The sequence below is a fragment of the Pholis gunnellus genome, assembly GCF_910591455.1.
Source record: "Pholis gunnellus genome assembly, chromosome: 7".
NCBI classification, from domain to species: Eukaryota; Metazoa; Chordata; class Actinopteri; order Perciformes; family Pholidae; genus Pholis; species Pholis gunnellus.
In genome coordinates this window covers 14,723,326-14,736,105 of record NC_136533.1, presented here as the reverse complement: position 1 = coordinate 14,736,105, position 12,780 = coordinate 14,723,326, and the positions used below count along the sequence as shown (strand labels likewise).

The 12,780-nt window shown below is 42.1% G+C and overlaps 1 protein-coding gene across 1 annotated transcript; it reads right to left on the bottom strand.

The window, feature by feature from the left end:
- Positions 1–2,301: 2,301 nt before the first annotated feature.
- On the bottom strand, positions 2,302–6,138 carry arsa (arylsulfatase A). Its single transcript, XM_079163727.1, has 8 exons — positions 5,882–6,138; positions 4,882–5,122; positions 4,503–4,721; positions 4,174–4,343; positions 3,943–4,067; positions 3,491–3,618; positions 3,201–3,303; positions 2,302–3,093 (listed from the first exon to the last, which is right to left on the bottom strand). Exons 1-8 carry the CDS (start codon positions 6,100–6,102, stop codon positions 2,798–2,800), a joined length of 1,503 nt encoding a protein of 500 aa, XP_079019853.1. The 5' UTR covers positions 6,103–6,138; the 3' UTR covers positions 2,302–2,797.
- Between the last annotated feature and the right edge of the window lie 6,642 nt (positions 6,139–12,780).

Here is a 12,780-nt window from a genome sequence, read left to right as displayed (position 1 = left end):
TCTCCTCTCCATTGTAAAATACTCTTCTGTGAGATCTTAATTTTTACAGTATGCTAGGCATTTGACTGATTTCATTCATCCCTCTCTCTCTTTGTTTATTTCCATCATCTAGATGGATCGATTGCCTGTTTCTTTGATCTTTTTCTATGACATAAAACTAAGATGCCGTGCACCTTTTTATTTAAGGGTTCCTCTTTTGAAATGAAAACAATATACCTACTACTGCTGTTTCACTCTGCATGGCTAGTAGGGTTACTGCACACAGACACACTAAGAAATACACATATCCATGAGAATGGCAAGCAGCTCAACAATCAATACGGGAATGGTGTAGAATCCAGAGGTTGGTGTTTGATTAACTGTAAATATGTATTTGTTCAATATTGACAAACTGCTAATTTGATTTCTACCGATAGTGACATTGGAGCAAAGTAGAGAGAGTGCAGTGAACTGTCCTTGGTCCGATCTTACCCTTGTGTCGCGTACAAGACGTAGTGTGTGTTGTAAATACGTGTATAGAAAGTAGACGTACAGGCGCCTCATCCAGACTAATTAAGAGACACTCACAGCTGAGACTGATGGAGGGCATTTTGATTTGTTGTGGGTATTAATGACTCACTCTGACAGGAGTAACTGCAGGTGTACGAGATTTAAAAGTAATGACTTGTAATGAACTTTGAATGTCATTTGCCGCGCAGATATTTTATTCAGCTTGGATTAGGTGCAGTAAGTGTCAGCACATTTGGATGATATGGCAGAACCGTTTTACTTTTGTCCCGTCCTCAAAGTTGCACTGCTTGCTGACCTTCACACTGGGGAGCTTTCATAGGAAACTATTCAACTGTTAAATTGTTGCAAATCATAGATCACTGTAGGCTTTGCTTTGATTGATGTGAGTTTCAGGTCAAAGAAAGCAAAGGCCCTCTGAAAAGCCATATTCTTACACCTCAGACTGTTTAACTCTGGTTGTCAGTGACGTCCTCGTCTCCATTTTCTTTTGACTTGACAGTTTCAATGAGGGAAAAGGAATGACTTACCGGTAGCCATGTGTCAGTAATACCGTTTTGCAGTGTGCCTACTGTACAGGGAGAGCGTCCTGCTAATACTTGGTCCTGGTATCACAATGTTATCGAACCTTTAATAAAGCAAAAGGGAGGTTTTATAATTATGTAAACGGTTAGACTTTGATCTTGTTTTTAAAGTAGGATGGATAAAAGGGATGGCAACATCTTCCCACGTTCATTTATTGCTCTTCGTCTAGTTCAATGGTTGAAGCATCATTCACACATTTCACAATAACCTACTCTGGGGTTGTTGTAGCATACCATAGCTTACAGTCTAGCACCTTATATACAGGAGGAAAGGGGTTATATTTAACAATTAGTGCACTCACTGCAGTCATCTGAAATATCAGGCTTTACCCCCCCCCCCCCCCCGACCATCCCCATTGTTCTTTCAGACACTGTTTAGCATCTTGTTCTGCTGCTTTCAGTCATAGTCCACAAGAACAAACACCTCAGTTCACTGTTGATATGGCAGGAGGGAGGTGGGGTGTTATCTACATATGTATCGCTGTCAGTTAGATCATGTATATAGAATAGCGAATCTAAGATAGTGCTGTGTCCTTTATGTTGAGTATGTTATGAAATAGTATGTACATGAATTAAAAAAAGAAAGATCACAACCAGACAAAAACCCCCTGAAAGAAAAGAAAAACATAAAAATCTGTGATCTGCAATAATTTGATTTCAGCGTCTTATGTTTCTTCACAAGATGTTAACTCAGAATCTGTGAACCAGGTGGCATTTGGGTTCCTGCCAACTTCATTACTCTCTGCAGACAGGCTTCAGCAGCACATTTAGGGCACATTTGTGAGATGTGACATCATTAGTGTGACACACACCCACCAGACTACTGACCGATCTGCTGTTAGAGCTGAATAGTGACCGAGTCAGCCTCCACTGGAAAACTATTATTGCATCTTGCCGATTATAGTAATCACCTTCGAGCTCCAACAGTGTGACCCATCACTGATCTGTATCTATTTGCTTCTAATTATGTTTTTCTATCTCATCACAGCCCAGTTAAAACCGTTCTTTCCACACAGCTACACAAAAACAACCTCCGAGGATGATCTAGTCCCATATAGCCGCTGAGACATAACTAACAGTTAAACCAAACTTTTGACTTTAATACATTAACAAGATTCTTCACTGTATACTTAGAGCAAAACATTGTGACAGAACCAACATATCCTATCTTGTATCTTTAAAAACAAGGACTTGTAAAATTAATGAAAATTCCAGGGAAAAACAAAGAAAAAAATGACAAAAGAATCACTCTGCCTTGTCATGGGTTTGGTCTTATGAATAAAATATATGCTTGATGTCCAAAACCTTTTTTGTTGTCTTTATTGTTCAGATCCACTCTTTACTCTTTTTAGGCATTTCACATAAAACCCATACATCTATTCAAAATGTTATGATTCCAAAGAATGTTGAGGTGGAAATGGAAGGAATGTATTCAAATAGTCTGGACATAAACAGTACAGTGTTATACATTAGTTCTCAATGTAGTCAATATAAATATTAAGAAAATCATCTCCTCATTGAGGAAACTGATTGTTTGTCATGTTGCTTTTCAGTACAAACTCTAATTATGTAATTATACTGTAGCTGTCCAGTAGCAATGCATCATTAGATAATTACAAAATCAGCTTTTTCACAGAACAACCTAATAATCAGTGCAGTGCCTCCAGCCTGTCCCACATCTTTAGCAGTTGTGGGAATCTGTCCCATTAACACTCGCAGCAGCTGGGCTTGGGGCTACACTGAGGATTGCAGCAAGGCTCCAGGTTCGGGTCTGATCCTTTCGATATCTGGCTCTCTCCAAACACCATGGAGGCTTCAAACTGCCCCTTGACTTCCTTGATCCTCTCCAACACGGCTTGGAGGTCGGGTTTTCCCATCAGGGGGAGAGGGTAGTGCTCTGAGGGGTCATCCTCCAGGTTAAAAATAAGAGGGGGGTCGTGGGCCTTGAGGACTGTAAATAATGAGCAGTCTTGGTCCGGGGTAGTACTGCTGTGGCTAGCACCTGAATGCACAAACATGGACAAGCAGGAGTCAAAAATACCTCAGCTCTGACTGTGTGATTATGCTTCTTGACATTTCAACTCATTGTGTATATGACGCCTCTTGTACCTCGCGTATAGAAGTGGGCCTTGTACTTCCCAAGCCTGAGAGCAAACAGACCGTACATCTCACTGGGGTCTGTGGGGTAGAACATCATCGCCTCCCTTTTACTCTGCAAAACAAACGGTAAAATTAGGTGAGGTTGGCAGAGCATACCAGCGATGGTACAGTAGACGGCATTACCGTCTACTGATTCCTGATTCCATGTGAAAGCACCATTAAAGATAATAAAATGAATACGTCCGCTTGGTTTTCACATTATTTCCATCTCTTCAGAGTGTGAGGTGTGATGTCACTACCTTTCCTTGGTTGACAAGGGTTTCTGTCATATCGACCCCATCCAGCATCACCTGGGGTAGTTTGGCTCCTGCCAGACTTGCAATGGTGGGGAGGATATCCAGAGTGCTGGCCATCTCACGAGTCACACCTAAAGAGATGCGTACGGAGAAAGAACAAGCGACAACCGCTAAAAGGCCATGTGTAATGCGCTTGCATTCATTTTAATCTGGTATTTATATTTTCATACTGGATTGTATGAAATCAGTGAAAAGACGTGTGGTATGCTTTTGAAAGTGGTCAGCAGTAAAGCTTAGCATACGTGACTGAAATAAGCAAAACCACCAGTATGGTCTTTGAATATATACACCAAGTGGTCTGTGGAGAAAACTCTGGTTTAGAAACCTTTTTTTTTTTGTACTTGGTAGCATCACTCAGCCTAAACTTTTGGTGAAGAGGATTAAGGAGTCCAGACCTGGCCTGATGGTCCCTGGCCAGAAGGCGATGGCTGGCTCTCTCATGCCCCCCTCATAAGTGGTGCCTTTTCCACATTTCAGAGGACCAGCGTTACCTCCACGGGACATACGCATGAGTTCGGGCCTACACACGGAGACGGGAACAACACAACATTATCATAAGAAGGTAAAGTAACTACAAATACAACACAGGCCATAGATTCATAAACAAACTGGCAACAAAAACCAACCCATTGTCTGAAGTGAAGAAGACCAGTGTGTTGTTGATCACTCCTGTCTTCTCCAGAGTTGTCATAAGGTTTCCTATTGTGTTGTCAAACTCCAAAAGTGCATCTCCAAATGGGCCCCTTAAAGAGCGCCCGGCTGCCCCTGGACCTGCATACTGGGGGTAGTGGGTGTGCTGTAGGAAGAAGTAGAATAATGGGTTTACAGTCTCGCTGCACTACCAGTGCGCTCACGTTTTGCCTTCTAAAGACTTTAACCGACCAGGAGAGAGCTCTGATTGTAAATGTTGTTTTGCTCGAGAGGTACACCATCAAAGACTGTCTTTTTTGCTTACATGGGAAGGATAGTAGAGGAAGAACGGTTGTTTTTTCTTGGCTGAGGAGGTGATGAAACTGGTTGCAAAATCACTGTAAGCCCTTTCCAGATCGAGGAAGTTGACTGGCTGCTGCTTGATGACCTCATTTCGCATTAGTGGGACAGTCACAGTGGCAACATCACACAATCCAAAACACTTAACATCTGGAGGGAAACAAGTCAGGTTCTCACAGGGGCCCTGGGAAAGAAAGAAAAATAGACAAACAATGAAATAGACACTAAAATAGACATTGCAGAAAATAAATCACATTACGCTATTTTTTCAACAATTACCAGCACAGATTACTTTTCAAAACTTTGAATCATTTTAGTGTGGCACTAATTTCAATTGCACTGACCATGTCATGGGAGTAGGGGATCCCCAGGTACTGGTCAAACCCCTGCCTGGTTGGAAGAAATGTCCCGTTGGCCCCTACTCCTAAGTGCCACTTCCCCATGGCAGCAGTAGCATAGCCCACGGGTTTCAACACTTCAGCGATGGTGGTCTCATTTAGAGGAAGACCGCCTCTGGAGCCTGGGTACAACACTCCTGGGTAGATACCTGAGCGGGTCTGATAGCGCCCCGTCAACAACGATGCCCTGGAAAGCCAGTGAAGAGGTAGGAAGTGTATAATGTGTGTGGACTAGAGAGATCAGTTTTGCAAAATGTGGCTAAAAGAATATAAGGCATGTTTTACTGTTTTCTTTACATAATTATTGTTTATATTAACCACTTCATATTCATCTGCTATTGTATTATATTCTTTATGAATCATGAGGCTCACAGTTTTGGTGACATATTTTCATCCTTCAAACAAGGGAGCAAATTCCATTTGTTGCAGTATTATTATCAATATTATTGTTGTTGATTTTATTTGTTTCAAGTATGTTCCATGTCTCATATCTGTGCTTTTATGTTTGTAACTTCTATGCTGCCATCTTGGCCAGGACTACCTTGGAAAAGAGATTTCATATCGCAATGGGACTGTCCTGGATAAATAAAGGTTAAACAAAAAAATAAAATAAATCAGAGAACCCAGGAAAGATGCAATTAAAAAGTAAGTGTGAAAAAAAAAAAGATGCAAAACAAAAACCGCAGGTCGAAAGCTATTCAAATAGGCCTACTGATTACTGATTACTTTGAATCCTCAGGCTGCTCTCAGGTGTGCAGCCGCATTTTAAAGTCAGAGACAGCAAACAACTACGGGATTTAGCGGGACTTTAACATTTGTAATCGTGTCTACATAGAAATGATTTCATTTGCCAGGAGTGATAATCTCCCTGATTCTCCCTCTCACCTTAACCGTAAATTAAATCAACCAGCGGCGGCCCTGCGTGAACAACAGACAGTGGAACTACCTGGACGGGGAGCAGACGGGACTGGTGCAGTAGAAGTCTGTGAACCGGAGTCCTCCCGCTGCAAGGCGGTCCAGGTTTGGAGTGAGTGAACTGGGGTGTCCATAGCAGCCCAGGTCCCCGAAACCTAAATCATCTGCGAAAAGAAGGACAAAATTCGGAGTTGAAGCCGAGCAGGTGTAAAACAGGCAAGTTGTCAAAAAGCAGAAGCGGATGTTGTCCATCCTGCGTCGTTCTTCATCTGAGTGAAGATGAGCTGAGAGGAATCACGAACCAGGAACCAAAACAAAACGTCACGTGTTCAATTGCGGAAACTGTCGTGTACAGTTGACGTCACGCACAGCCAGGAAATGTAGTTTGGACCAGTCCACACAATTCAGGCAAATTAATGTTATTTAAAATGACGGAAATTGTGCAGTTCCCTATTTATGAAGAACAATTTGGACTTTTCCTGTCCTTCGTGAGGAAGGTGGTTACAGCTGTTTAGCTGGACTTTGATTGCCAAAGCACATTAGTTTGTATCAAGACATCCTTGTCTGGTGACTGCGGGAAGACAGAGACTGTCCCCAATGTCCTCAGCTGTTTTTGCCTCCTGAATGAAATTGTGGGTCTGAGGGCCTGCGGCTGAGTTTCTGTCCTCTGTGGTAACCTTGGTATCTGCCTTTAATGCAAACTGACACATGGTCAATTACGCAAACAAGGTGAGAAATAAATCACCGGCGCAGTGCTGCAGGAGCCACCGGTTTGAGGAGAAATGGACGTCACAGCTGATTTTGTTATGTACAGACTATAGTCCAGTTCTGGGCCTATTCATTCAGTTATTTATTTATTCTCAGAGTCAAGCGTCAGCGAGTTGGACGGGACATGAACAGGAGGCTACCACCTGCATTCAAATGAGCTGGCGTTGTGTGTGTTTGAGAGTGAGACAGGTGCAATGGGATGAATGAGTGAGAAAACATGGAAATCCCTCCACATGTGTCACTTGAAGCACCAGAAAACTTCACTCAGGCAATTCCCAGGTGATTTTATGCAAAGTGATGCTGACACCTGAAACAGAATCAGTGAGGAGTGGCCTGATAGCGGAATTCTGATAATGGCTGTTTTCTTTGGTCCGGATGAATTATGCAACACATACACTGTACCTTTTCACCACAAACAACATTTTGTGTGTGTGTGTGTGTTTGTGTGTGCGCACAGGTATGGCTATGAGTTAGCTCATGTGCTGTCCAGCAGCCTGAGGGATGCATTGATGTGGCGTCGGCTGATACACAGTTTTGATTTACTATTCACTTTCACATTTCTCTACAGGACTGACCTACATTCAGCCGCTACAGTAGTGTGTGTTAGAGCTAGAGAGAAGAAAAAGAGAAAATGGAGATAAAATATATAAGAGGCACATGATCCAACTATTGCTGCAATTTTGTCAGCTGTTCGGCTTCTCTCTTTTTAATGCTGGGGTAATATCAAACCCACCCAGCCATCTATGGATGATACAAATCTACGTTAGTTCTGTACATACTTTATGTGTGTAATGTATTGTGTCATTGACGTGTATAGCCAACAGAGTGACCCTGGAGGAAAGTGAAGAGGCAGGCTTACTGCTTGAAGTAAGATCTTTTACTTGACCCGCTGAACTTAAGAGAGCGTGCACATAAACACACACTTGTACACATATATACATATGCGTACATGCACAGGTGGATGACACGTAAAGCCAAAGATTAGAACATGATCACTCTGAGCTTTTTGAAGAACGACCTCCCTGCAGGAGGTGTCATCTAATCGTCGGAAACCCTGAGCTCTGGAAACATCCCTGCAGGAAACAACCTGGTGCTTTTAAGCCTGGAGGGGGGCCACTGGCATTCCTCCTTTTGCATGGTAGGTGTTGATTTCATTAATCCTGTAGCTTTTAGTGGAATACCTAGAAGCGGCATCATTGGGGGCAAAACATTTATGATAATGTCTTGTGAGGGCGTTTGCCAGGAGGCCCATCTAATGGACAAGCCTGTCTCACGGAGAGGATTAAGGAGAGCCACTGTGGATAAATGACAGGCTGTGTTCTACACAGCGCTGCCTGCACTGTCATTCAGTAAGAGAGGACTGCTCTGACCTTTTGCTGTGAGTAAATGAAAACTGTTGTCAGAGACGAACGCAGAGCAGAACAAGTAGCTTGAAGCAGCTGAGGCTACAAAAAGGTCCTTACCCCGGCCTGTGTGTGTGGATGGTGGATATGAATTTGTGTTTGTGTGTGTGTGTGTGTGTGTCCATATGTCTGCTCAACTTCATCTGCCATGCTCTCTTGACTGTTGCTGATGATGGCGTCGCTGAATTTATTTGGGACTCAAATTTGGGTATCTTTATATAAAATGGATCAGAGAGAGAAAGGCTGTGTCTGTGAATCTTGAGCATCTGCTTTCACACTTTGTTTTGCGTTTGTGTCTCTCCGTGTGTTAGGTGTGTGTGCACTTACAAGTGCGTGCATGTGCCTGTAATGTGATTGATTCAAGCAGATGGAGGTGTGGTACAAAACAACTCGGAAGAGTTGATGGAGAAAATGAATCACACCATCCAAGCTCATCCCTCAGTCCAGAAACAAGGAGAGAGGGAAACCAGCCTCACACCTGCAGGGAGAGGCTCTCTCCCCACCTCTTCATCTCACCTCTTCATCTCCCTCTCCTCACCCTCTCCTTCTCCTCTTAAGAATTAGATACCCCGCTGCACATGCTTCTATCGTTAAGTTGGCTTCACAAGAGGCACAGCAGGTAATAGCTGGTATGTGAGCCAACAGTTAACAAGCACCGATGGGTCCCCTTTTTCACCGTCTTCTTGCTGTTCGTCATTTCACACAACATTAACAGTCTGAACCTGTGAGCTAAACTGTGAAGTATAACGCAGCAGTGTTTGGGGACTGCTAGTCTGTGTAGCCTAAATCAGCTAGAGAAGGTGCCGGTAAACAGTTTGAGCACTAGTGGGCACCATTGGATCACAGTTCCCCTCACTTCTGTGCATGTGCCGCTCTTAACAGTGTCTATGAAGTGGAAAATAACCTCAATTAAGATTTCTTTTACCATTAGTTCCACAGACAATCTCTGTTACATCTGATCTCCCAGGCTATGCTACACAATACAATGAGCAGTAATAGGGCCATGCAGGGTTGATATGTATCAGCAATTGGGAATGTTAAATTGCAGTTCAGCTTTTTGACATTTCTAGGCTGGTTAAAGCTGGTCTTTCATCATGTCGTCATGTAGTTTCCTCATGCCAGCCTTTAAAAGCTCTGCCTCTTCTTGTCATTTCTCTTGTTGAAACTAATTTCATGTCCTCTCACCTTTTGTGGTAACATGCAAATTACTTGCAGAAGGTTATAGTTGATGTAGGACTACTGAGAGGCATAGGAAAAGGAGATAGATAGATAGATAGAGTGCAAGTGAGAGAAACCGGGGGGGAGGGGGTAGAGGAAGGGAGGCAGGAGGATAAATCGGTGGATAATTCAGAACCATGGACAGCCCTTAATACTTTGATTTAGCTCTGCCCTGACAGCAGAACGTTTCTAAATGAGCATGTCTGCTATTATCTTGTTGTCATTCAAATCCATTTTGAGCACCATTTGCCGCAACATCTTTGAAGTTGCTCCTGAGAGAAGATATAGTGATGAATAAGGGCAAATTGTAAATAACACCAAAAGAGTTTCATATCCTGCGGTTTTCATTATAGACTTCACAAACAAACTGCACTTTAGCGTGGTAAATAACAGTTATTACACATATTATCTGGATGATATTAGAAAAGCATACCAACACAGTTTAATTTAGTTTAAATAGCAAGATTGCATCCACGATATGTCGAACGCCTGAGGTTTTCGCTTAAGGTAGATGTGTGAGCAGCACATTTTGCAACAATCTGCTGTATGAGCAGGGATCAACCAGTCCTTTCGATGATGAAAAGTCATTGTTATTCTGGCTTGTGAGCTGAGGGAGCAGTGATAGAAAACATCCTAGCAAATAAACAGAGGTTCATTGGCACAATAGAAGCTGGAACAGAGCACAGAATTATGCAATGAAATCTAACAGGCCTCTGTGGAGCAACATGAGCTGAAGAACTCATAAATGTTTGAGGACCTGCTGGGGTAATGTGCACTTTTGTCGATGTTCTCGGCTCATACAAGCTCTCATTGTACTAAACTTAGAGCACCTGTGCACAAAATACTGAAGAGACGTTACAGTCATAATCAGTGTAACTGTCGTTTTGTCTTCACTGCATGCACACATTGACAGTCAGATATAAACAGCACCACGAACGCCTCGTGTTATCCAGTTGATGTGTCCCCGTGTGGTTCCTGCTTTCTTATGACGGACTACTGGCGGTAAGAACAACCTGCCCTTGCAAGTATTTCCTCCTCAACTGCCTGATGCTATTATAAAGGAAGGCAGCCTGAGTGGCCCTCATGTCCGCTGCCATCCTCCAACTACCCTCCAGCTGTCATCTGCTTCCACACTGCAAAGCTCCACAAGTGATTTATTCTTTTTCAGACTGACTCCTGCATCACCCCTGCTCTCATCATGCAGACGACAGGCCTGAGAGATACACAGAGATGCCTCGAGGGGAACGGGCCTGCACCGAGTAAGATGAAATATTCTCAAAATTTACTTTCTGTAGCATTTGTTGGGCTATGAGACAGCTGATGTATGCTAAGCTGAAAATATTGAGATGAGTGTTACATGAGATAAATGCCAAAAATGTATATGAATATTGAGATTTATCATCCCTGCTGCTCCTCCATCTACTCGGCTCGCCTTGAGATGTGCTTTGGCTCAACTTGTCCTCAGGGACAAAAAACTATCGGCTTTGATTGTAAACAACTCTCTGTCTGAATTTATTATCATCTGCCACAAGTGTATAATCACAAAGACCAGTTCCTCGTGTCCACATTTACATATTCATGCAAATGCTGTTGTTGAAAGTAAATGGTAATTTCTTTCATTTTCCAATTTGAATTGTGCATTGTCATCATTTGGAATTGGAACAGACATAGCCAGCCCACTAAGCTGCACTGTAGCTTCTTGTGATTGATTAGAACGAGTAACACAGAGCCCGGTGTGGATGTAACAAATTCTGACTTACAGTACTTTTACAGGTTACTTTTCCTGTAATTGTCATACTACAGCAATTAGCAACAGAGACACTAGTACACATACGCATCACATTGCAAAACATATTTAAATCTTTTCACACAGTATTCATCATTCATTGCATAGGACAAACTGATTTCAAACACTTGTAAAATGCAAATATTAATATATTTCAAAGTAGAAGATGTAAACACGATTGTTAGGCCCTTCATTAGCAGCTTCAGTGCTTTGCTCAGTTATTGTATGTGACCAGATCACTCCTAATGACTTTGGAGCCACACACCGTATGAATGAATGCAAAACGCATGAGCTGACATAATGATTATGCTCCCATTTGAGAGTTTATCTTGATCAGCTGTTGGTAGACGTGGCTTCATCTGCAGCTCGTCCTGAGTACCAGGCGGATCTGATAGAGGTAAGAGGAGATGATAAAAAACAAAACAAATGGAAAGGTAAGAAATGTCAAACATCAGTCATTTTGTTTGTGTAAATCAAAGGAGGCAAAGACACAGAATCTCTTATAATTTGTTATTGATCATTTCCTTTATTTAAGGACTATGGCTGACCATTGGAAATAGTATTATGATGTTTGTTTTACTTTAGGGTCTACTTACTAGATTGCACTTGTGCTTCCAGCCACTTATCCTGGACTTCTTCTGCAAATGGATTTTGCTCAGTTGTCATGTTTTCTTGATTCAAAAATAATGTGGTCGTATACATATACCTGTATATCGGCAATCATTCATTATCTGTTTATATACCAGTTGCGCTTCACATTTATAGCTGTTGACAAATGCACATAAACACATAAAAATGAACTCATCTCTATTGACAAATTCATTATTGCGTGTTATAAGCCATTAGTTAGTTGCTTAAACACTTTTTAAAAATGCTAATCGGGGGTAAGAATAAAGTGGTACCCTTTGGTATTTAATATTTCTCAACTTCATAGTGAGGCTTAGTGTCTGACTTCAGTGGAGTACAGTAATGCTCATCATCCTTGTTACTGTTTCTAGTGCCAGATTGCTTTACTCACATGCAATTCCTATGGAAGGAATACAATTAATGAATCAATTAATTAACAAGTATATTAATACAAAGTGTCTCTTTACAGTTGACTCTGAATTAGCGTGGCAAGCTATTAGCCACATCAGTTTGAGGAGAGGATCTTCATAGCTGATCCTCACTCTCCATCAAATATATTTAAGCTATCACACTGCATGTAAGCTCCCATACAATAATGTTCCTGGGGTCTCCCTCTGAACAGATCTAGATCCTTGAATCAATTACCTCTCCAATACCCACAAACCCAGATCCCATTTCTTTGCGTCACGCTCGATAAAAGCTATTCCCTGTCTTTCTACGCTGTCCGTCTCTCTCAGCGCTGAAGCTGTTTCTCATTTGTCTCATCTGATCTTTAAAGCGCTAGCTATTTCACTTTTTGAAAAGTGACTCAGAGCCCCGACTGGAGTCAGCCAACTCCCAAATGTCATAGTTTAAGTGTTGGCTGTACCTGCCATCACATTCACAATCTGAACTCATATTTTTCCTCTTTGCAGAGAAAAACAGCAGATGAAGACAAAGAATTCTCATGGAAGCGGAACCAACGTTTTCTTTTCCTGGTTGCATTACTTACATTACTATTACTATTATTATCTCTTCAGCATTTAACCGCGAAGAAGCTGAGAGCAGTAGGGGTTAGAGTGCTAACCGACACCTTTATGTTGCTTTCCGCCATGCTCATAATTGGGAAAAATCTAGCTTGGTCTCTAC